Source organism: Myotis lucifugus, unplaced genomic scaffold (genome assembly GCF_000147115.1).
Source record: "Myotis lucifugus unplaced genomic scaffold, Myoluc2.0 scaffold_11, whole genome shotgun sequence".
In the NCBI taxonomy this organism is placed as follows: Eukaryota; Metazoa; Chordata; class Mammalia; order Chiroptera; family Vespertilionidae; genus Myotis; species Myotis lucifugus.
The window spans coordinates 14,798,869-14,820,564 of NW_005871059.1; the positions used below are offsets into that span (position 1 = coordinate 14,798,869).

The 21,696-nt window shown below is 39.6% G+C and overlaps 1 protein-coding gene across 2 annotated transcripts; it reads left to right on the forward strand.

Moving 5' to 3' along the window:
- The first annotated feature begins 147 nt into the window (after positions 1–147).
- Positions 148–20,912, forward strand: LOC102425091 (pantetheinase). 2 transcript variants are annotated; one of them, XM_006084468.3, is made up of 9 exons: positions 148–747; positions 1,003–1,278; positions 2,998–3,225; positions 5,898–6,028; positions 11,453–11,645; positions 12,278–12,569; positions 13,013–13,374; positions 18,183–18,353; positions 19,578–20,912. In XM_006084468.3, exons 3-9 carry the CDS (start codon positions 3,013–3,015, stop codon positions 19,758–19,760), a joined length of 1,545 nt encoding a protein of 514 aa, XP_006084530.1. In that variant the 5' UTR covers positions 148–747; positions 1,003–1,278; positions 2,998–3,012; the 3' UTR covers positions 19,761–20,912. The 2 variants fall into 2 exon arrangements, with proteins under 2 accessions (XP_006084530.1, XP_006084531.1); XM_006084469.3 differs by lacking the exon at positions 1,003–1,278.
- The last annotated feature ends 784 nt before the right edge of the window (positions 20,913–21,696 follow it).

A 21,696-nucleotide genomic window follows, 5' to 3' on the forward strand; every position in this document is an offset into this window, starting at 1 on the left:
GTTCACAGTTTTATGCCTGACAGGCCTTGCAAAGACCAGTTTCCTCCTCAAGGGCTTATTTCCAAGTGGGTTTATTTCTCTTCCTTTAGGAAGTATGAGGCCAGAGGTGTTTTGTTTTGTTTTCCTCAATTGTTTGCCCAGAGAATCTGTTGGTGTTCTGGAGGTAAAACTCACAAAAGTGTGAGCGTTTTCCTAACACTAAATTCCCCTCGTTTTTTAATTCTGAAATTTATCCACACTGAGCCTCTAGCAATTCATCAAGGACAGTTGAAGTGGTCATACCACTGTGGATGAAAAGGGGTTCTATGGAAAGTAACCTCCCAGGATGATCTTAAATTCCTAATGGGGCAGGTCCTGGTGAGTAGTCACGCCCTACCTTAAGCAAGACCTGCCCACTGTTTCAGTGAATCTAGGTTAGCATACCTTTGAAATGCCTCCTTTCAGACTCGGCTAGTACATGCCCAGAAGGCCATAAGTAAAACCGCCCTCCAGAGAGCACATGATCTCATTAACTATCCTGTAATCCAATCCCTGCCTTGCTCTCTCCTGCCTTCATGTAATCTTCCTTTTAGTCCCTCCTTAATTCCAAGTGCGTGAAAGGAAAATCACAAAGCTGTCAGTTGAGATCTTGCTTCCTGGCAATTGTCCTCAGTTTTGGCTCAAATAAACGCAGAAAAAATTCCCTACAGCTTTGGACATTTTTATGTCAACATCAGTACTGGCTCCAAAAGTGGACTTTTGCTCCAGGTAAGCCTGTCTCTCTAATTTTGGGGCCGTGGTTTGTCTTGTGACCTCAGTTCTCTGCTGGATCTAAGAAAAATGATTGATTTTTCAGTTCAGCTTTTTTCTTGTTGTGAAAATGGGAGAGGCAACTTTCAAGCTCTTTGTATGTCAGACTGGATACCAATGGGAGCTTCTTACTATAATTTTTAACTTAATAACATCAAACAAATAATTTTTAAATCTTTTTGTAGCTCATGGCAGTTTTAACTTTTATTTCAGAACTTCCTTCTATAAATTCTTATGTACACATTACATCTCACTGTGAAGTATGTGGATCCCCAACCACCTGGGAATGGAAAGCCAGAAGGAGGTCAGCAAGTAGAGGCAGCGAGGATTTGCCATAGACTGAGGAGGGCGGAGCAGTCACAGCCTCTCGGTTACCTTGGTAGCCACAGAATAAATTTATTATAGCACTGAAGCAAAAAACTCAGACATATCCATTTGCAAACTGAACTATAATAACACCATCCAAAATAAAATATAAAAATAAAATGGGTAAGCATAAGTAGTTCTGTAAATATAAAAATATTATACTTAATTTGCACTGAAACAAAATTTGCCTACTTATTCTATATCAAAATCTTTAAGCCGCCCCCCCCCATTTTCTATTATGCTCTCTTCCAACTACTTCTATTTCTCTCTTTAGTTCTTACTCTTATTCTCCCTGTCATTGTTTCTCCTTCCCTATTAACCCTATGGTCAGCAGCCTCTAAAATGGTCCCCAATGATCTCTGCCTCATTCATGCATGACCTTGTGTCAAGTGTGGGCTGGACCACCTACTGACTTGCTTTTAATGAATACAATACAACTGAAGTGATGAGGTGACACTCCACGTTAGATTAACTAAGAGACTGCGGCTTCTATCCTGGGAGGGTTCTCTTGCTCTCTGGCTCTTAGGGCAGCCAGAAACAAAAGTGTGACCAAGACCTGAAGCAAGGAACTCACATCTCTGGGCAACAGTCAATGGGGACCTGAGGCTTGCCATCAGCCATGTATATGAGCCTGGAGCGAGGAAGTGAATCCTTCCCAGCCGAGCTTTGAGATAACTGCAGCCCAGGCCACCAGCCTGATTGCAGTCTCGCGAAAGAGGCACCCAGCTACACCGCCCCAGATTCTGGACGCACAGGAAATAGGAGATCAGACATGTTTGCTGTCCAAAGACACCACATTTTAAGGCAATTTTTATATAGCAATGACCCTTTTGTATTCCTCTTTGTCCTGGCTTCCCCATTTTGAGGAAACTAAAGTGAATAAAGTGTAGCATTTAGACATTCATATTCTGCTAGTGATACTGCTATCAAAATTGCAAAGCAATTTAGTCTTCAAATTATTTACACCTATAAAGTTCTAAAACATGAATTCTAAGAATTCCTATGTGGAAGTCCTAACCACCTGTACTTTAGAATGTGACCTTATTTGGAAACAGGATAGTTTTAGATGAAAGTAGTTAAGATGAAGTCATTCTATAGTGGGCTGGGCACTAAATCCAATGACCAGAGTTTTTACAAACGGAAAATTTGGACTCCGGTGCACACACACGGGGAGAAGACAGCTGTCTACACAGCGAGAAGCCCGAGTAATCCTGTCCTCACAGCCCTCAGGAGTGCAATAAGGAGTGTTTTATAGAGTGTGCTTACATTATGTCTATGATGTGAAGCCATCATGTTTTTTTAACGCTAGATATGGGGCGAGGCTACAGTGTTTTGGCCAGGTTCAAGCCTCGGACTAATGAAAGGACAGGGTCCTCTCATTGCCACGTGCAAGTCCCAGCTGGAGGGCAGGGCCCTCCCAGCACAATTATAGCCAACGGCTGTGGTTGTAAGCTTGAACCTATGGTCCAAACACGTGGACCCACGTGCCTTGTGATAGAGTTCAGGTGCATGTAGTTGAGTAGGGTTGAAACTCACGAGAATGCTGTAAACAACTTGATCACGCCCCTACTTTGCCTCGTGGCATCTGCTATAAAATAAAGACACGGCTTGTGGGCGCTGGCGCTGTCTCCTCATCAGGGAGCAGCGTCCCACCAAGACCCAGCTTTCATTCTGTTGTCTGTCTTTTCTCAATCCTTTCACCCCCCCCACTCCCAACTCAGGATCACCTTTGGCCGTAACAGCTAGATGTTGTGATTTGTCTTTAAAGCACTAAGTTCTGAGAACCACGTGCTTCCTTGTAATTTCTCTCTATAAACAAGGGCTTGCTCTGTTTTTCAACAGTCCTTGGACTTCAGCATGATGACTTCTCAGCTGCTGACTTGTGTGGCAATTTCAGTTTTCTGTGTCTTAAAAGCCAGCTCCCTGGACACCTTCATTGCAGCTGTTTATGAGCATGCAGTGATTTTGCCGAATGTCACCCTCGCACCAGTGTCCCGTGAATTGGCATTGGGGTTAATGAACAGAAATCTGGACCTTTTGGAGGGAGCCATCACATCAGCAGCAAAACAGGTACCTCCTCTTGAGTGTGCTGGCTTCTATGTAGAGAGTGGGGTCCCAAGAGACAGAGTCAATTACCAGGGTCAATTAAATATGTGTCAGAGTACGTATTTGCATATGTGTTAATGAAACCGGACAACTAATGGGTCCGGGCTGCCTGTCACTACTTGAGCCAATTAAGCAGACAGGTTTTGTTATGGCAGAAATCAGGTGAGCGGGAAGCGACAAACCATATGCACTCGGAGATTCAGAAAAGGACTGTTTATTCCAATACTGCTGGCAGTATGGGAGAGCAGCAGGTCATTCCCAGAAATCTGCTCTGCCGCCCCCCATAGGCCAGCTGCTTATATAGGGTAGGACAAAAATTACACAGGGAAATTGGACTATAGGCATGGGGATGTAGGAAGCTGGGGGGTTGTGTGTGTGTGTGTGTGTGGGGGGGAGACTCCATTGTTTGGGTAACAAGGTTGTTAATCTTTCCCTGAGAATGGACCGCATTCCAAGGCTGACTCCCAGGTCCCAAGAGCCTACAACTCCCAGCCAGGTCAGAATGTCCTTTCTTTAACCAACACAAGGCAATCATGGCTAACAGAGCATGATCACTATTTCCCACAACCATAGCCAGTCCCCAATATTCCTTTCTTGCCCCTAACAGGTTGAGTCATATGAGCATTTATTCCACAATAAGCCGGCAGTGTGGGAGAACAGCAGATCATCCACGAAAGTCTGCTTTGCACCCTTCCATAAAACAGCTGCTTATATGGGGTAGAAGGACAAAGATTACATGGGGAAGTGGGCAAAAGGAATAAGAATGGGTATGCAAAAGGAATAAAATTGGGTGTTACAGGCGTGGGGAAGTAGGCAAATAGAATAAAAATGGGTAAAATGATTACAGATTACTGGCAATGTGGACTAGGGGGTGGGGTGCTTCCGGGATCCCATTGTTTCACAATAAGGCTGTTAATCTTTCCATGATGATAGGCAGTTCTCAGTAAAAGGAGAATGGGCTCCATTTCTAAATTAACTCCCATGTCCCAAGGTTTACTACTCTCAGCCTGGTTAGAATGTGCTTTCTCTGTCCGAACAGAACAATCACAGAGAACAGGGCATGGTTAATATTACTGCCCTAACATTAAGGTAGGTGAAGACATATATGTCAGGGTAGCCAAGAACTTTTGTTTTCCGCAAATTATTAGAAAAAAGACATTATTAGTTCCCTAATAGTGAGACAAACTTATGGAAAGAACAGCTTGGTTATCATTCAGGGGCAGCACTCCTTTGAGAAACTTGCTGTAAGTTCAACAACTTTGTTGCTCTTTTCTGCTACAGATGGAGGGTGGAGGATAAATGGGTCAGGGGTCATGTGCTATTTTTAGAGTATTAGTGGCCTTGGTGCACTTTGTTCTCTTAAGAGTGTGCAGGGTTTTAGGTTAGTTTATAGCACCAAAACAAGCTTAAGTTGCAAACTACTTAACTGTATGTATTATATACTTCAAACTTCATTCTAATTACAAGGTACTTCATACTTCATAATACTAACACATGCTAATGTATGTTTTATATATGTATACAATCCATATAAAGCTATCTATTATATACTTCATATTTCATTTTAATTAGATAAAAGTATATGTGTTTTTTTATTATTTTATTTTTTATTCTGTATTAGTTTCAGGTGTACAGCAGAGTTGTTAGGAAATCATGTTCTTTACAGAGTGACCTCCCCCAATATTTCAAGTTCCCATACATGTTATTATGATATCATTGACTATATTCTCTATGCTATAATTTGCATCTTTGAGACTATTCTGTAACTACCAATTTGTAAAAAGTATACTAGTATATGATGCATAGTAAGTCCTTGAGTTAAATGAAAGGTTTAAGGTTAAGTATGTGGTTTAAATAAGATATTCATAACTCAGGTATAGACAGATATGTGAAATGTCATGGAAGTCAAGGATATATACATATAACATATCTATCAATACACATTCTTATACATACAAAAATCAGCTTCCAGGATGACTCTCCCACCCGAAGGTGCCCAGGTTGTACCTCTAGGCACCCTCCTAAGAAGCAGGAATCATGTTTGCAGGGTATACAACAGGGAAGGCTGGAGCAGAGGAAAAGAATTTGAATTATAAATCAATTCCATACACTCAGGTACAAGAGTTGGTCTAAGTTCAGGGAGGGGGTGATTTGGGGAAGAGCTAGGTTTATAGTTAACAACTGCAATGGGTGTCAACTTGTGAGTAGCCTGGAAAGCTATTCATGCTTAGAAAAAAAAAATAAAAACATCTATAATAATAAAAGCGTAATATGCTAATTAGACCGGACATCCTTCCAGAAGAAGTTGGGACTGCGAGGGAGGCCCAGGTCCCAGGTGCCAGAGGAAAGCTGGTGCCAGCAGCTGGGGGAAGGAAGGCCTACTCTTGCACGAATTTCGGGCATTGGGCCTCTAGTTATAAATAAAGGATGATGTCAGGATTGGAAAATGCAAGTGGTTGGGCAAAGAAAATAAATTATAAGAGTATAGAAAACAAAGGAATAAGATTGAAAGGGAAAAACATACACCTGAAGGTGGTTTGTCAGCCACTCAATTCCTCAGGTCCTCTTGCAGGCAGGCCCCTTTTTGGTTGTTTGCTTATTTGAGAAATATTTTAATTAAGCTGCATGTTTAACAGGGTGCACATATTATTGTGACTCCAGAAGATGGTCTTTATGGCTGGAACTTCAATAGAGAATCTATCTACCCATACCTGGAAGATATCCCAGACCCTCAAGTGAACTGGATCCCTTGTAATCATCCCAACAGGTAAACAGACAGACTTAACAAATTCAATCATGAACATGAGCTTACTTCACTTGGGAAAATTTTGCAGAAGATCATTGCATAAGATCCACTATCAATTCTAAGTTTCAAGACAGCTTTATTATTGTTGATGTCATTTGGAAATATTTAATAGAAAAGTAACTATGTATTATAAAATCACAGAAATCAGTGCTGGAAGGTAACATAGAAACCATCAAATCCACTGAGGGGCTGGATCTGGTCATGGGGTAGGTAGCTGGTTAGTGGGAGAATCAGATCCAAACTCTAGTCTTCTGACTTCTTACTAGTGAACAGAAAAATTGTTTCCCTGTTGTGTCTATAATTTGAAAAATGTGTGAGTCAATAGCAAAATAGTCATGTGTCAGTTTAGAATTTCAAAATTTTCTTTCTCATCCATCAGATAGTTATTTGATGTGGTTAATGTATACAGAATCCTTAAAGCCTAAGCTAATTGTCAATCTAGGAGGTGATGTAGCAGAACTGTGTAAGTGGTTTAAATCAAGTCTAGTCCAAAGAAATATGAAGTGTGATGAAAGTAGCACTGTTCCTTTTAATATAAGCAAAACAATATCTGATGCACCTAAGAGATTCATGTCAGTTAACTCACTTATTTCCAAATGCTAAAATTCTAGGAATTTCTCTTTTGGAATTGCTCTCAAAACTACACAAACTACTGTAACTGCTTATAGAGCCACCTTGATTTTGACCAAGTTTAATATTATTTATCGTAATTATCTACTCACATTTCATTGTATCATAACTATTTCATATTTTTCCATTTCTCATGCTAGAAATTCAGTTTCTAAAGCCCCTCTGTTATCACTTCCATTATAAAGTAACTTTATTTGGTTCTTTTTCTTAATCCTCACCCCAGGATATTTTTTCCATTGATTTTTAGAGAGAGTGGAAGAGAGAGGGAAAGACAGAAACATTGATGTGAGAGAAACACATCGATTGGTTGTCTTCTGCACAAGCCCCAACCAGGGCTCAGGCTGGGGAGGAGCCTGCAACTGAGATACGTGCCCTTGACCAGAATCAAACCCGGGACCCTTCGGTCCACAGGCTGATGCTCTATCCGCTAAGCCAAACCAGCAAGGGCTTCACTTGGTTTTTAATGGCTCTTCCCTAGAACCAAATTTCTAAGAGCCTCCAGAAAATCCCCAGTTCAAAGAGTCTTGTTTTCTATTTATATTTTTCACCAATTACATCTCCGTTCCTTGCCTTCATTCAGTTATTGGACAAATTTTTTGAGAACCTATTATTTACAGCAAGCATGTCAAACTCACGGCCCAAGGGCTGCATGCGGCCCACAACGAATATTTTTGTGGCCCAGCCAATATAACGGTATGTAAGAAACGTTTTAATAAAAATTTCATAACTTAATTTTTACACTATCCTATTACACATAATTATAAATAATGACCTACAACATTCACTAATGACTGATTACTATAATCGTGTTGCATCCATTTCCCTTACATGCCTTATGCGCAGGCACACCATTTCTCTCCACTAATACTAGCAGCGAATATTTCAGCAGCCGATGGCCATGTCATTAGTCTTGGACTAACTTGTTTGGTACACACAACAGGAAATATTTCACTTGTGGAGAACAAGAAAAATAGATTTATTTGCGTTATGCTTATTAATTTGTGCAGTTATTCAGTGTTTGGTAAGTTAATGTTCAAGAAAAAATATTAATTTTTATTAAAATGTTCTATTATTTTATGTAAATGATTACTCATTTATTTCAGCCCTTTGTTTTCAGCATGTCTCTATTGAAATAGAGCTATGTTTCTATGAAAATTGAAGCTTTTGTTTTTTTGCGGCCCACATAAACTTAAACCTTGTTTATTTGGCCCGTGTTAGCTCTTGAGTTTGACATGCTTCATGTACAGGTACTATTCTGGAAAATGGGATGACCAAAACAGATTAAAAATATTGACCTGGAAAGATTTGATAAATATGTTTCAAGTGGTTCAATGTGTTATATTTATTTCTGTGCATTTCCTATAGAATTGAAGCAAATGATGGGAAAAACTATCAAATGTTCACTTATATAAATACATTAAAATAAGTTTTTAAATGTGTTCTTGTATCCGTGATCTTTTACAAGGATATATTTTCAGGTGATTGCTATGGTTTTGTACCAATTTATAAATTTAATGGTCTAGATTTGATACTCAAAGAAAGCTTTCATTACTATTGCCAGCAGATGGCACCACATTGTCATTCATTCAACAGCTCTCCTAATCTTAGCTATTCTTCAATAACCTAGTAGTAACCATTTTTAAATTATTTTTGTGTGGTGCCAATACAAAATAAATATGGATAGATATTACATATTCTGAGATCTCACTTTTCAAAATTGCATTTTAATTCCTTTTCTGGGACAACTGGTAATATGATAAAAGTAAACAAATTAAGCATTAACAAATGTTCTTGTATTCCCAACTTTCCATACTGGCTGGCACCATTCTAGCCCAACTCGTGTTGTCTCTAATCTCAACCATTGAAATAACTTCCTAATGGCTTCCCTACACTTAGTCTCTAACCATTCTTGTACATTTTATACTGTGATGTCCTATTAAAGAAAATTCAGATCCTGTTACTTTTGTCCTCAAAGCATTTAATGGTAACTCCTTGTCTATTAAATTTGGAACAAGTTTCTTAGCCTCTTGTGCAGAGTTCTATCCCTTATGACTCCAAATAGGCAAAGGGTCTAAACAGACAGTTTTTTTTTAAAAAAAAGAAATTATCTTTATTGTTGAAAGTTATACAGATGTACCCTTTTTGCCCCCATTCACCCTTCTAGCCCACTCCTTCCCCCGATGCCAGGCCTTTACCAGACTATTGTCTGTGTCAATGGGTTATGCATATATGCATATAAGTTCTTTGGTTGATCTCTTGCCACCCACCCAACCTGCCTTCCCTCTGAAGTTCATCAGTCTGCTGAACAGACACTTTTCCAAAGAAAACACACAAATGGCCAAGAGATATGTGAAAAGATGCTCAACATCACTGATCATCAGGGAAATGTAAATCAATACCACACTGAGATATCACTTCACATCTAGTAAAATGGCTATTGTAAAAAAGGACAAGATAACAAACGCTTAAGAGAATATGGGGGGAAAAAACCCTTGTGGGAATGTAAATTGGTGCAGCCACTATGGAAAGCAGCATAACAGTTCCTCAAAAACTTAAAAAATAAGACTACCATGTGATCCAGCAATATCACTTCTGGGTGTTTCCAAAGGAAGTTTCCAAGATATCTGGAAAAGATATCTGCACTCCCATGTTCATTGCAGTATTATTCACAACAGCTGGGACATGGAAGCAATTTAAGTGTCTATCAACGAATAAATGGATTAAGAAAATGTGGTATACAGAGTAGTCCTCCCTTATCTGTGGTTTTGATTTCCTGTTTTCAGTTACCTACCTGTGGTCAACTGTGGCCCAAAAATAGAAAGTGGAAAATCGCAGAAATAAACAATTCATAAGCTTTAAATTGTGCGCTATTCTGAGTAATGTGGTAAAATCTATCACTGTCCCACTCTCCCATCTGGGACGTGATTCATCCCTGAGTCCAGTGTATCCACACTGTACAGGACACCCACCCATTAGTCATTTAGTAGCCATCTGTTATCAGATCAACTGATGCGGTATCACAGTGCTTGTGTGCCGGTAGCCCTTATTTTACTTAACGGCCCCAAAGCACAAGAGTAGTGATGCTGGCAATTTGGACATGATAAAAAGAAGCTATCAAGTACATCCTTTAAGTTAAAAAGTGAAAGGTCTCATCTTCATAAGAAAAGATAAATCATATGCTAAGGTTGCTGAGATCTACGGCAAAAACCAACCTTCTAGCCCTGAAATTGTGAATAGGGAAAAAGAAATATGTGTTAGTTTTGTTGCTACACCTCATATTGAAGAATTTGTGTCCAGTAAGTATGGCATTTGGTCTTTCTCCAAGGTGGTATCTGGTGCTTTATTTTTCCTGGTTATTTGTATGCCTTATGATTTTTTTTTGATAAGTGGACATTTGAATCTTACAATGTGATAACTGGAAATCAAAACTTCTTCCTTCCCCGGGGTTTTGTATCTCTTGTTTGTTTGTTTTTATTGTTACAAGCTGTTTCTGTGCTGGGCCTAAGCTTGAGGTGTAACTTAAGGTCTTCTGAGGTCTTTTGTTAGCCTGTGCCTTTCCCTGGGCATGTACGGTGACTTTCTAAATTCTCCTATACATGCGATTGCTTTTTTATGTCCTAGTCCTTAAATGTCCTGTGCCCAAAAGGGGGGGGGGGGGAAGACCATATAAATACCCTAGAAGTCACTTGCAACAATGCGTGAGGGGTGCAACAAAGGCTGCCTGCCCCCGAGTCTGCATCTCTGAGATCAGAAGCAGTTATCGATGCTCAGAACACAGATTCCCAATATTTGGAGGAAAGGGGCCTTATTGCTCACCTTGCTCCCACAAGCTGCCTGCAAGGTGCTCTGGGAACACCCTCATGGCTGCCTGCCCTGGGGGCTGGGGGAAAGATGGGTCATGGGTAGTCACTGCTGAACCAGTGTTAAAATAGACTGAAATTAACTGCAATTTATCCTAAAAGCCTTCCCCTGGAAGTTTCAAGCCTTCAAATAAACTGCAGAGTTCTGAAGTATTATGTCAGACCGATTCTGCAATTGTTATCTAAGTAGAGGAATAGATTCTTGGTGCTTCCAACTTTGCCATCTTCCTAGAATCCTCGCTCTAAGTTGACCTTCTTTCATTCAAAATATTTTTTTAATGCCTGTTTTCTGTCAGGCATGGGTTCAGTGTGCATTTGCCCCATAATAGCTATAAGATGTAACATACAATATATGATTAACACATGAATGAATATATGATTATGAATGATGATAAATGCTATGAAGAAAAAAATACATGGCCTGGAGTGTTACTCTAGCATCGTTTTCTACAAATGAATTCCCACAAGCATCTACTTCCTCTGAAGTCTCTTTTTGTTTTTTTGTTGTTTTTTTTTTTAAATATATTTTATTGATTTTTTACAGAGAGGAAGGGAGAGGGATAGAGAGTTAGAAACATCGATGAGAGAGAAACACTGATCAGCTGCCTCCTGCACATGTCCCACAGGGGATGTGCCCGCAACCAAGGTACATGCCCTTGACCGGAATCGAACCCGGGACCCTTCAGTCCGCAGGCTGACGCTCTATCCACTGAGCCAAACCGGTGCTGGCATGAAGTCTCTTTTTGTTTTAATCTTTCCCTTCTACCTATGTCATTTAGAATTTATTTTTTGTGTGTGTATATATATTGCATAGTAGGTTCAGGCCGCTATCATCCTGAGTTTTATTAAAAGCTAAGCTTGATTTTTGTTTTCCTCTTCCAATAACACATACCAGATTTGGCCACACCCCAGTGCAAGAAAGACTCAGCTGCCTGGCCAAGGAAAACTCTATCTATGTTGTGGCAAATATCGGGGACAAGAAGCCGTGCAATGCCAGCGACCCCCAGTGTCCTTCTGATGGCCGTTACCAGTACAACACTGATGTGGTGTTTGACTCTCAAGGAAAACTGGTGGCACGCTACCATAAGGTAGAATTTAATGCAAATAGTTACTAAATGCATAACAAATTAAAGTGGACAATAGGGGGAAATCCTTATTATTGATAAGAAGCATACTTTAGAAGCTGAGTAGAGACAAAGCAGATAAAGTAAAGATTAGGTGTGTGTGCATTTAGGAACACAGGAGTGTGTTGTTGGGAGTGTGTGAGAATCAGTAGGACCTACCTGCATTGAAATATATGTCATCTTTTGGACTTTCTCCTTTTAAAGACATACTTTGGCAATGGCTCAAGGCTAGAATGAAAAACCACTTACATAGACTTGGTTTTAACAAGAAGGAAGCAAAGAAAGTCCTTTATCCTCAGAAAATAGATGCATTCTTGGCAAATATGCGTTATCTATTTCACTCCTACCTATTTTAAGATTCAAGGTCTTAAGAGATAAGGATTCCCTTGTACATATCTAAAAATGTGGAGATTGAACCAGAGGCTCCCATTAGCCATAGTAATCTCAAGTTCTGCACTCTTTCCCTATGAAGCCGATGGTCATAGATGAAATTAGCACTGCCAAATCAATGTGCACTTGTACTTTTTCAGACACAGTGACATCCAAGCAACTTCTAAAAAGAGATTTACCCTGTCTTCGTCTTCTGTTCATTGCAGCAAAACCTTTTCTTGGGTGAAGATCAATTCAATGTACCCAAGGAGCCTGAGGTTGTGACTTTCGACACCACCTTTGGAAGGTTTGGCATTTTCACATGCTTCGATATACTCTTCCACGACCCTGCTGTGGCCCTGGTGAAAGACTTCCATGTGGACACCATTCTGTTTCCCACAGCGTGGATGAATGTTTTGCCACATCTGTCAGCTATTGAATTCCACTCAGCTTGGGCTATGGGCATGAAGGTCAATTTCCTTGCATCAAATATACATCACCCCTCAAAGAAAATGACAGGTAATGTATAATTATTAAGATTTACAAGCTTGATGGAATCCAAAAAGCAAAAAAAAAAAATTCTTTTCTAACTAATATGTACTCCTTAACACAATGTTTTTCAACTCTTAATTTTTGTGTATCTAGCTGGTGACATGCTGTAGAATTAATCTTCATATAAATTGTTTTCAGATTTATTTAGTTTTATTCAACTTGAATAACACCCTTTTTCATTTTTCCCCCAAATTCACCACTTCTTATGTGACAACTCTTCTTGGCTTCTTGGTGTCAGACTCTATTGGATTTTTATCATCTGTTGTCCTTGGCATATTTCATTGAAGTTAATAAAAATACTAGTATATACCTTAGAGGAAGTAAAATGTTAATGTGAGTTTAAAATAATAACAACTGTTATTATTTTCACTTTTCTGTTTCAAATGTCATTTCCAACTTATCGCTTCCAGGAAGTGGCATCTATGCACCTGATTCTCCAAGAGCATTTCATTATGATATGAAGACAGAGAAGGGAAAACTCCTTCTCTCACGATTGGATTCCCACCCAAAGCACCCAGTCGTGGTGAATTGGACTTCTTATGCTAGTGGAATAGAAGCATTCTCAACGAGAAACAAGGAGTTTAAGGGCACTGTCTTTTTTGATGAATACACCTTCTTGGAGCTCAGAGGAGTCACAGGAAATTATACAGTTTGTCAGAAAGATCTCTGCTGTCATCTAAGCTACAAGATGTCTGAGAAGAGAGCAGATGAAGTGTATGCCCTAGGGGCATTTGATGGACTACATACTGTTGAAGGGAGCTACCATTTACAGGTAATGTTTATTTGGGTGGCAGTGGAGTTACCAGATAAAATATAAGATACCCAGTTCAATTTGAATTTCAGGTAAACAATGAATTGGTTTTGGTATAAGTGTGTCCAACTTTGGGGGATATGTATACTAAAAATTTTGTTGTTTGTCTGAAATTCAAATTTAGTTAAGCATTGCCAACTTGCAATTGTCAGTGTCAGTCTAATATTAAACTGGTTGGAAAAAGGCAGAACATTTATTTTGCAGTACCATTGTTTGAAATGATATAATAGTCACATTAGAGACAATTTTTAAAAAAATATATTTTATTGATTTTTTTACAGAGAGGAAGGGAGAGAGATAGAGAGTTAGAAACATCGATGAGAGAGAAACATCGATCAGCTGCCTCCTGCACATCTCCTACTGGGGATGTGCCCACAACCCAGGTACATGCCCTTGACCGGAATCGAACCTGGGACCTTTCAGTCCGCAGGCTGACACTCTATCCACTGAGCCAAACCAGGTTTGGCACATTAGAGACAATTTTAATGGGTAATTAATGTCAGATATTTCTTACCTAAACAAAGTTAGCCATTTTCCCAATATGTTCACTAATGCCTATTTTGTTGAATACAGCTTAACAGTAAGTATGTCCTGGAGACATATGAAGTTGATCTCTGAGATGTACAGTGAAATAGTTTATTGCTGAAAAGATTCAGCTATGAAGCAGGAACTATAATAGTCTTACGTGATGGGACTCCTAAAAAAATCAGACTTCTTGTTCTTCCCATTCGGGTCTTATCATTCGTGATCTGGTCTCCAATCCTTTTTCGCCCAGATTATTGCAATATCCTGAGACTGAAAGCCCTTTGAGTGATGGAACTGCCCCCATGGTCTAACATTTTGTTTGCTGTGTGATAGGCACTCTACAGTGTTTGTTCATTTTGACAAAAAATTATCAAGTGCCTACTACATACCAGGTATATATTCTGTGTTTATTATATGAAAACTAGAGGCCCCGTGCATGAAATTCATGCACAGGTAGGGTCCCTAGGCCTGGCCGGCGATCAGGGCCGATTGGGACCTTTCTTACCCCGGCTGCCAGCCTGGGCCTTCCTTCATTCCATGATGCCTTCTGGTGGTCAGTGCACATTATAGTGAGCAGTTGAACTCCCGAGGGGACAATTTGCATATTAGCCTTTTATTATATAGGATGAATAAGTCTAGACCAGTGGTTCTCAACCTTCCTAATGCCGTGACCCTTTAATACAGTTCCTCATGTTGTGGTGACCCCCAACCATAAAATTATTTTCATTGCTACTTCATAACTGTAATTTTGCTACTGTTATGAATTGTAATGTAATTATCTGATATGCAGGATGTATTTCCATTGTTACAAATTGAACATAATTAAAGCATAGTGATTAATCACAAAAACAATATGTAATTATATATGTGTTTTCCGATGGTCTTAGGCGACCCCTGTGAAAGGGTCGTTCGACCCCCAAAGGGGTTGCGACCCACAGGTTGAGAACCGCTGGTCTAGACCCTCCTCATGAGGAATCTTCCCCGGACCCCCAAATCAGGCTAAGTACAGCTCCTTAGTATTTCTACAGCAAAATGTGCATTCTCTGTTCTATCAGATGCCAGTCTGTACTGAAGTTATCTGTTCATGTCTAGGTAAAAAAGTGTGGGAGGGAACTCTAGGTGGAGTGGAGAGCATGATCAAGGGTGTGAATTTGTGAGAGAACAAGGTATGCAAGGAAGAGCAAGCAGTTTGGTGTTACTAAGGCATAACCTAACAAGTCAGGACCGATGGAAGAAGAACCTAGAGCAGTGGTTCTCAACCTGTGGGTCGAACGACCCTTTCACAGGAGTCGCCTAAGACCATCAGAAAACATTAGGAAGGTTGAGAACCACTGGTCTAGAATGTGCCAGGTTCTGGCAAGAGTGGCTGGTTGAGTGTGATGCTCTGACAGAACAGAATGCATGAGGAGGAGCAGATTGGGTAGCAGTGGGCGCTGCTCAGTTTTGCTTGGGCCGTGCTGGTTTTGGAGTCCTTAAGGTACATTCAGCTGGGGCCATCCAGAGGTTGTTGAATATATGGGTTTGATCCTTATGGGAGACACTGTATTTAGAACTATTGTTTTGAGAATCAGCAGGATGAAGGTCTTGGTTAAACCCACAAGGGTGAATGGTGTGAAAAGGTGACTACATAGACTGTAAAGAACCCTGGTCTAGGGGTGGAACCTTCAGAGCTCCAGTGTTTGAGCAGAAAATGGATAGAGAATTAGGACCTGCAAATAGGATTTAAAAATAAAGGAAACTTAAAAAGAGAACAATCATGGACAGGAAGGAAGTAGAGACCTAGGAGGAGAAAATTGTGAAGTGTGTTAATGCAATATGTTTAACATTACTGACATAAATAAGTGCAATTTTGGTAGAATTTCCTAGGCTTATAATGACACAGTGAAAGACAGATTACAGTAGGTTGAATAGTTGAAGGGAAGTAAAAATTTTGCAAGAATGAGTGACTGGTTTCCTCTTCAAAACTCTTTTTTAAAATACATATATTTTAATTGATTTCAGAGAGGAAGGGAGAAAGAGATAGAAACATTGATTGGCTCCCTCCTACATGCCCCCTACTGGGGATCAAGCCTGCAATCCAGGCATGTGCCATGACCTCCTGGTTCATAGGTTGACGCTCAACCACTGAGCCACGCTGGTGGGGCCCTTTTCAAAACCCTTGTCTGAGACAGGAGGAAGAGAAATGAGACAAGAACTAGACAGACACTGGCCACAAATTCTGTTTTTGGTCTTTGTTTCTCCATAAGATGAGAGAACCTTGATTATTATTAGGTCTAAAGGAAAGAGCAACAAAAAAGTTTGAAAATGTAGGACATCAGTGTTCCAAGGTACTGGAGAAAGGAGGGAAAATGGTATTGAGAAAATGCCCAACAATTAAAAATTAAACAAGTTATTTTGTAGAAAATTTATTGACATATAAATATTACCATATATTCTGTGACATTTTGACATTAATTGCACTATGCATATGGGACATATATGATATTACATTGCCATATTTTTCAAGTTCAAAACTTATGAGATATAATTGTTTCTTTTTTGTGATAGATTTTTTAAGTTGGTTATAAAACAAGATAGCCATCTATTGGCTTTCTCTCTCTCTTTCTTTCTCTCTCTCTCTCTCTCTCTCTCTCTCTTCCTTTCCCCCTCAATCTTGTCCTGCCTTTCTCTCTCCCCCAGAGTCTTGGCTCCACTGGAGAGAGCAGTGGTAAGTCCCTTCTCGGTGTGAGGACTGTCAAGTAAACAAAGGCCTCTGTTATTTTGCTGGGCCGTGTGCCCTTGACAAAACCACTGGTGCCTGACAGGTTTTGGAATTTAAAATTCTCAATTTAGTAGTTTTTTCAGATATAGGGTGACACGTTAGGATTACCGAAAACTGACTGAAAGTTCTGAGCACGTGGGTAATCCTTGCCTTTCCAAGCTGCACAGTAGGGTGATTTAACTCAGCCTTTGGTGAGGGGAATCCCTCAGCTGAGTATCTGTAGAGACTTCCTCCTGGGTTGGTCAGGTTTTTCAAGCTTTAAAACCCTTCTAACGCAGGATGACCAAGTAAATGTAAAGTTCAGGTAAGCAAGGAATCTGTTGTTGTTTTTTTAAAGATATTTTATTGATTTTTTACAGAGAGGAAGGGAGAGGGATAGAGAGTCAGAAACATCGATGAGAGAGAAACATCGATCAGCTGCCTCCTGCACACTCCCTACTGGGGATGTGCCCGCAACCAAGGTACGTGCCCTTGACTGGAATTGAACCTGGGACTCTTCAGCCCGCAGGCCAATGCTCTATCCACTGAGCCAAACCGGTTAGGGCAGGAATCTGTTTTTTAAAATGTAAGTATGTCCCTTGTGATATTTGGGACATTCTCATGTTAAAAACTATTTTTACTATTTTTAACTTATCTGCAATTAATTTAACTGGAACTCCTGTCTAGCGCCTGTATTCCTGAAGGGTAAATGCCTTGCTGGCAGTACTTAGTCAAGTGGGAGAAATGACCTCACAGGGTGGGATTGTGGTAAAGTCCGATGATCCCAACATTTCGCATGGTTAATTCATGCAATCCCTTTCAACCACGTCATTTAAAACCTCCATCTAAAGGTCATCTGCGTTACCCGCTCTGAAAATAAATGCCCGTCTTTCACTGGAATAGGGGAGGGGCAGGCCCATCCGTGGTACCTTTAACAACTTCCCACCAATTTTCCTTACTTCAGCCACCACATCTTTAACAGCTCCTGAGGTACCGAGGCAGCAGGAGTGGAATCTCCGCAGTATTCTGCATGTAGTCAGGGTTGATTCTTGGCTTTCCTCACTACCAATTTAGGACTTGGCATTCTTAGATCAGCTAACTCAGTTATGACTTTGGCATTAACATCCCTGCTTCTAAAATTGTGCCATGGTCTATCCTCCTGGACCCCTATCCTTCTAGACTTATATCTTAAAAACATTAATGTTAGTTTTAATAGGATTTCAAGGGAACAAAAAGAAGCATGTATTCTACCTTTATCAGAAAGTTATTTGTATCCCATCTTAACACACTTGCCCTAAATGCTTTCTGTTTAACTTCAAAAGAAGACATCCCCCTTTTTTTTTTCCATTGCTAGTTGTATTAGCTATTCAGCAATGAACTGGATTAATCAATTGAGGAAATAATATTATTTTTGCAAACAAAGGAACCCGGGCATTTTTTTCAGGGTCAGGAGAGTGTTTCTATTGGCTTGCCTAGGAATTCATGGTTTGCCTTTACTTTCTAGATTTGCACTCTGCTGAAGTGTAAAACAACGAGCTTACACACTTGTGGTCACGCAGTTGAAACTGCTTCCACCAGGTTTGAAATGTTCTCCCTCAGTGGCACGTTTGGAACCCAGTATGTCTTTCCTGAGGTGCTGCTGAGTGAAATTCAGCTTGCACCTGGAGAATTTCAGGTAAGAATCTTTGCTTAATATTGACAACTCATTTCATGTAAGAGGAAGCACTTTTTGAGTACAAAATCTATCCAAGTGCTTACAATCATAAAAATCTCTATTTGAAAAGGGTAAAATTGTCCTTAGGGCTAAGGAAAGACACTGAGCAGGCTGTATTTAAAAAAAAATTTTTTTTATTGATTTCAAAGAGGAAGGGAGAGGGAGAGAGAGATAAAAACATCAATGGTGAGAGAGATTCATTGATAGGCTCACCTCACACTGGGGATTGAGCCCGCAACCAGGGCATGTGCCCTGACTGGGAATCAATCCATGACCTCATGGTTCATAGGTCGATGCTCAACCACTGAGCCACAGCGGCCAGGTTGCATTTTTCATCTGGAAAGCCTTAATATAATAATTAGTGTGTTCTTAAGATTAAAGAAACATACTGTTGTGGGAACTGTAGGGACAAGGCTGGGCTGTGTAAGGTAGAAGGAAGATATGAAGAGTTTCAGGACTAATCCCACCAGAAAAAAGCCCCTTGGCATCACTGAGCAGCGATGGCCTAGGGTCGTTAAAAGGAATCCCTCTCATGATGTGGGTGAAGGTTCCATGTGATCATAGGAGAAAAGGAAAGAATGAAAAGCCAAGGAGAGAGAATTTCAGTGGCTGATGTTGGTAAGAAAGTAAAGAGTCGTTTTTTTTAAATGTGTTTTTAGAGGCTAGAAATAATCCATATTGCCCAAGCACTCTGCCCAGCCCCATTTTTCTACTGGCTTTTCCTGCAAGTTCTGTTCTCACTCCTTTCTCCTGGTAGAAACAGCTACTGTGGGGAGTTGGGGAAAATGGGCAGGTTAGGGAGTTGTGGTGAGTGATTGACAGGCTTGATAGAGATTCAGCTGAAATCCCTCAGTCAGTCAATCCCTTCTAATCCTTCACAGAGTCTTTATCTTGTCTGAGAGAACTAGATTTCTCTTATATATTCCCAAATCCACTGTTTTATGTCTACTACCTTATGGGATGTTTTCTGAGGTAAATAAATTACAGGCATTTCAATAATAAATGAATCAGTGCCAGTTCCATGGCTCCAACTTTTCTTCTGTATCATTTCAAATATTTCTGATAGAACAGAATCTGGCCATTATATTTATTGTTCCCTTGTCCAGTTGTACTGAATTTTAAAAGTGTGTTGTGGGTTGTATAACTTAAAGTTAGACCCAGTCAACTTCTTTGTGTTTTAATTAGGTGTTGAGTGATGGACGCTTGCTGAGCCTGAAGCCACCATCTGGACCTGTCTTAACAGTAACTCTGTTTGGGAGGGTGTATGAGAAGGACCACAAATCCAATGCTTCATCAGACTTCATGGCATACACACTAACAATAATGCTCATAGTTATAACACCTATACTATACTCATTAAGTTGGTAGAATTTTTACATTTTCTTTATTTTATCTTGAATAATTTAAAAAATGATGGATGGATGCATGGATGGATGAAAAAAGATGGGTCTGGTATACCAAATATATATATTTAGATACCTGCCCCCCCCCCCAATCCATTCCAGACCATATAGATCAGATATATAATGACAGCATTTTAGAAAGGTAAATTCTATAAAATGAGGATAACAGTTATACCGACCTTTTAGTTTTTTTTGGTGAGATTGTTTTGAGTGCATATAGTTTTCAATGGTTCAGCCACCCTGCATATTTCAATGAGAAAATTAATGAATTCAACATCAGCTAATTGTCTTTGACCTGGTGTCTAGCACTGAAGTATCCCAGAAGGCAGCTGAGCTTACATCTAGTGGGCCTTCATGTTTTTGTTTTTCATTGGTGACTTACTGCTTATTTACTGCTTATCTTGTCAGCCCATAAGCATATTAATAGGGTGGTGCTAGTGCAGACATTTACCAAATCTGACCTGCTACCTGTTTTTGTGTGGCCTGTGAGCTATGAAAGGTTTTTATGTTTCTAAATGGTTGAAAAATAAAATCAAAAGAAGAAGACTATTTTGTGACACATGATTATTATGTGAAATTCCAATTTTATTCTCCATAGCTAAACTTTTATTGAATACTAGAGGCCCCATACACGAAATTCGTGCAAGGGGCTCGGCCCTCACAGCCACAGCCCCGGGCTTTGTCTGGAAGGTCATCCGGAAGGTCATTCAGCTGTCCGGTCTAATTAGCATATTACGATTTTATTATTATAGAGAGTCTCGTTCATTTGTTTAGGTGTTGTTGATGGTTGTTTTCATGTTACAATGGTGGAATTGAATAGTTGTGACAAAGGCCATAGAGCCAGAAAAGCTAAAAATATTTGTTGCCTGGTTCTTTACAGAAAAAGTTTGCTGCCTCCTGCTCTAAAGCATTAAATAACAATGGATTTTAGTATTAAAAACCTGTAATACAAGTCAGTGGGAAATTGCCCTTGAGTGTCTTTCTTATAATTCTTTCATACAAGGAGAAATAAAATATTTTTATTTGCTTTGTATTAAACTACCATCACAAAAATTACCTTGATCAACATATGAACAAATATGCTAAATAAACTAATACCCCAAACAAGTGAACATAATTTTTATAAGCATAATTTGTATTTATTTCCTACATGATGTCATCTCATAAAGCCTTTTGTTGCATTTGGTGAGTTCTAAAATTCTTGAGAGAAATCATACTATTTTCATTTTCAATTTTTTCCTAGAGATCAACTAAGAACTGCTCATCTGAATATACTACCTGATATTTTTTCAGTGACAAACTTATTAGCTTGCCTTAGAATGAATTTACTTAAAATTCACTTCTTCAAATGAATTTTCTTAAATATTGCAGCAGTGAATTTACTATTAAAAGTGGCACTGCTCTAGTCGGTTTGGCTCAGTGGATAGAGTGTCGGCCTGCAGACTGAAGGGTCCCAGGTTCCATTCCAGTCAAGGGCACATGCCTGGGTTGCAGGCTCAATCCCCAGTAGGGGGTGTGCAGGAAGCAGCCAATCAATGATTCTCTTTCATCATTGATGTTTCTATCTCTCTCTCCCTCTCCCTTCCTCTCTCATATCAATAAAAATTTAAAAAAAAGTGGCACTTACTACACTCAAACCCAGCTTGATTACTTTCTCAGTCTGGATTTTTTAATGCATATATGTGTATTTTATGATAATTTTGATGTGCTTTTTAACTGTAATTTTAATTTCTTCTGCTTAAATCATTTGTGATGCTCATTTGATACAAAGAACACAATTCGAAGAAAGACCAATGCTCAAATACAATTGTTAAATCTATCTTTTTATACTTTGATGAATCAAATCATCCAGAGAGCAATTTTAACACTTGATGTAACACACACACACACACACACACACA

Bases quoted from the DNA above. Each gene is read 5' to 3' on its own strand.
- LOC102425091 (XM_006084468.3), top strand. From the start codon at position 3,013: ATGATGACTTCTCAGCTGCTGACTTGTGTGGCAATTTCAGTTTTCTGT. The intron at 6,029-11,452 runs GTAAACAGACAG...AACACATACCAG, and splicing joins CCTTGTAATCATCCCAACAG to ATTTGGCCACACCCCAGTGC. The intron at 12,570-13,012 runs GTAATGTATAAT...TATCGCTTCCAG, and splicing joins CCCCTCAAAGAAAATGACAG to GAAGTGGCATCTATGCACCT.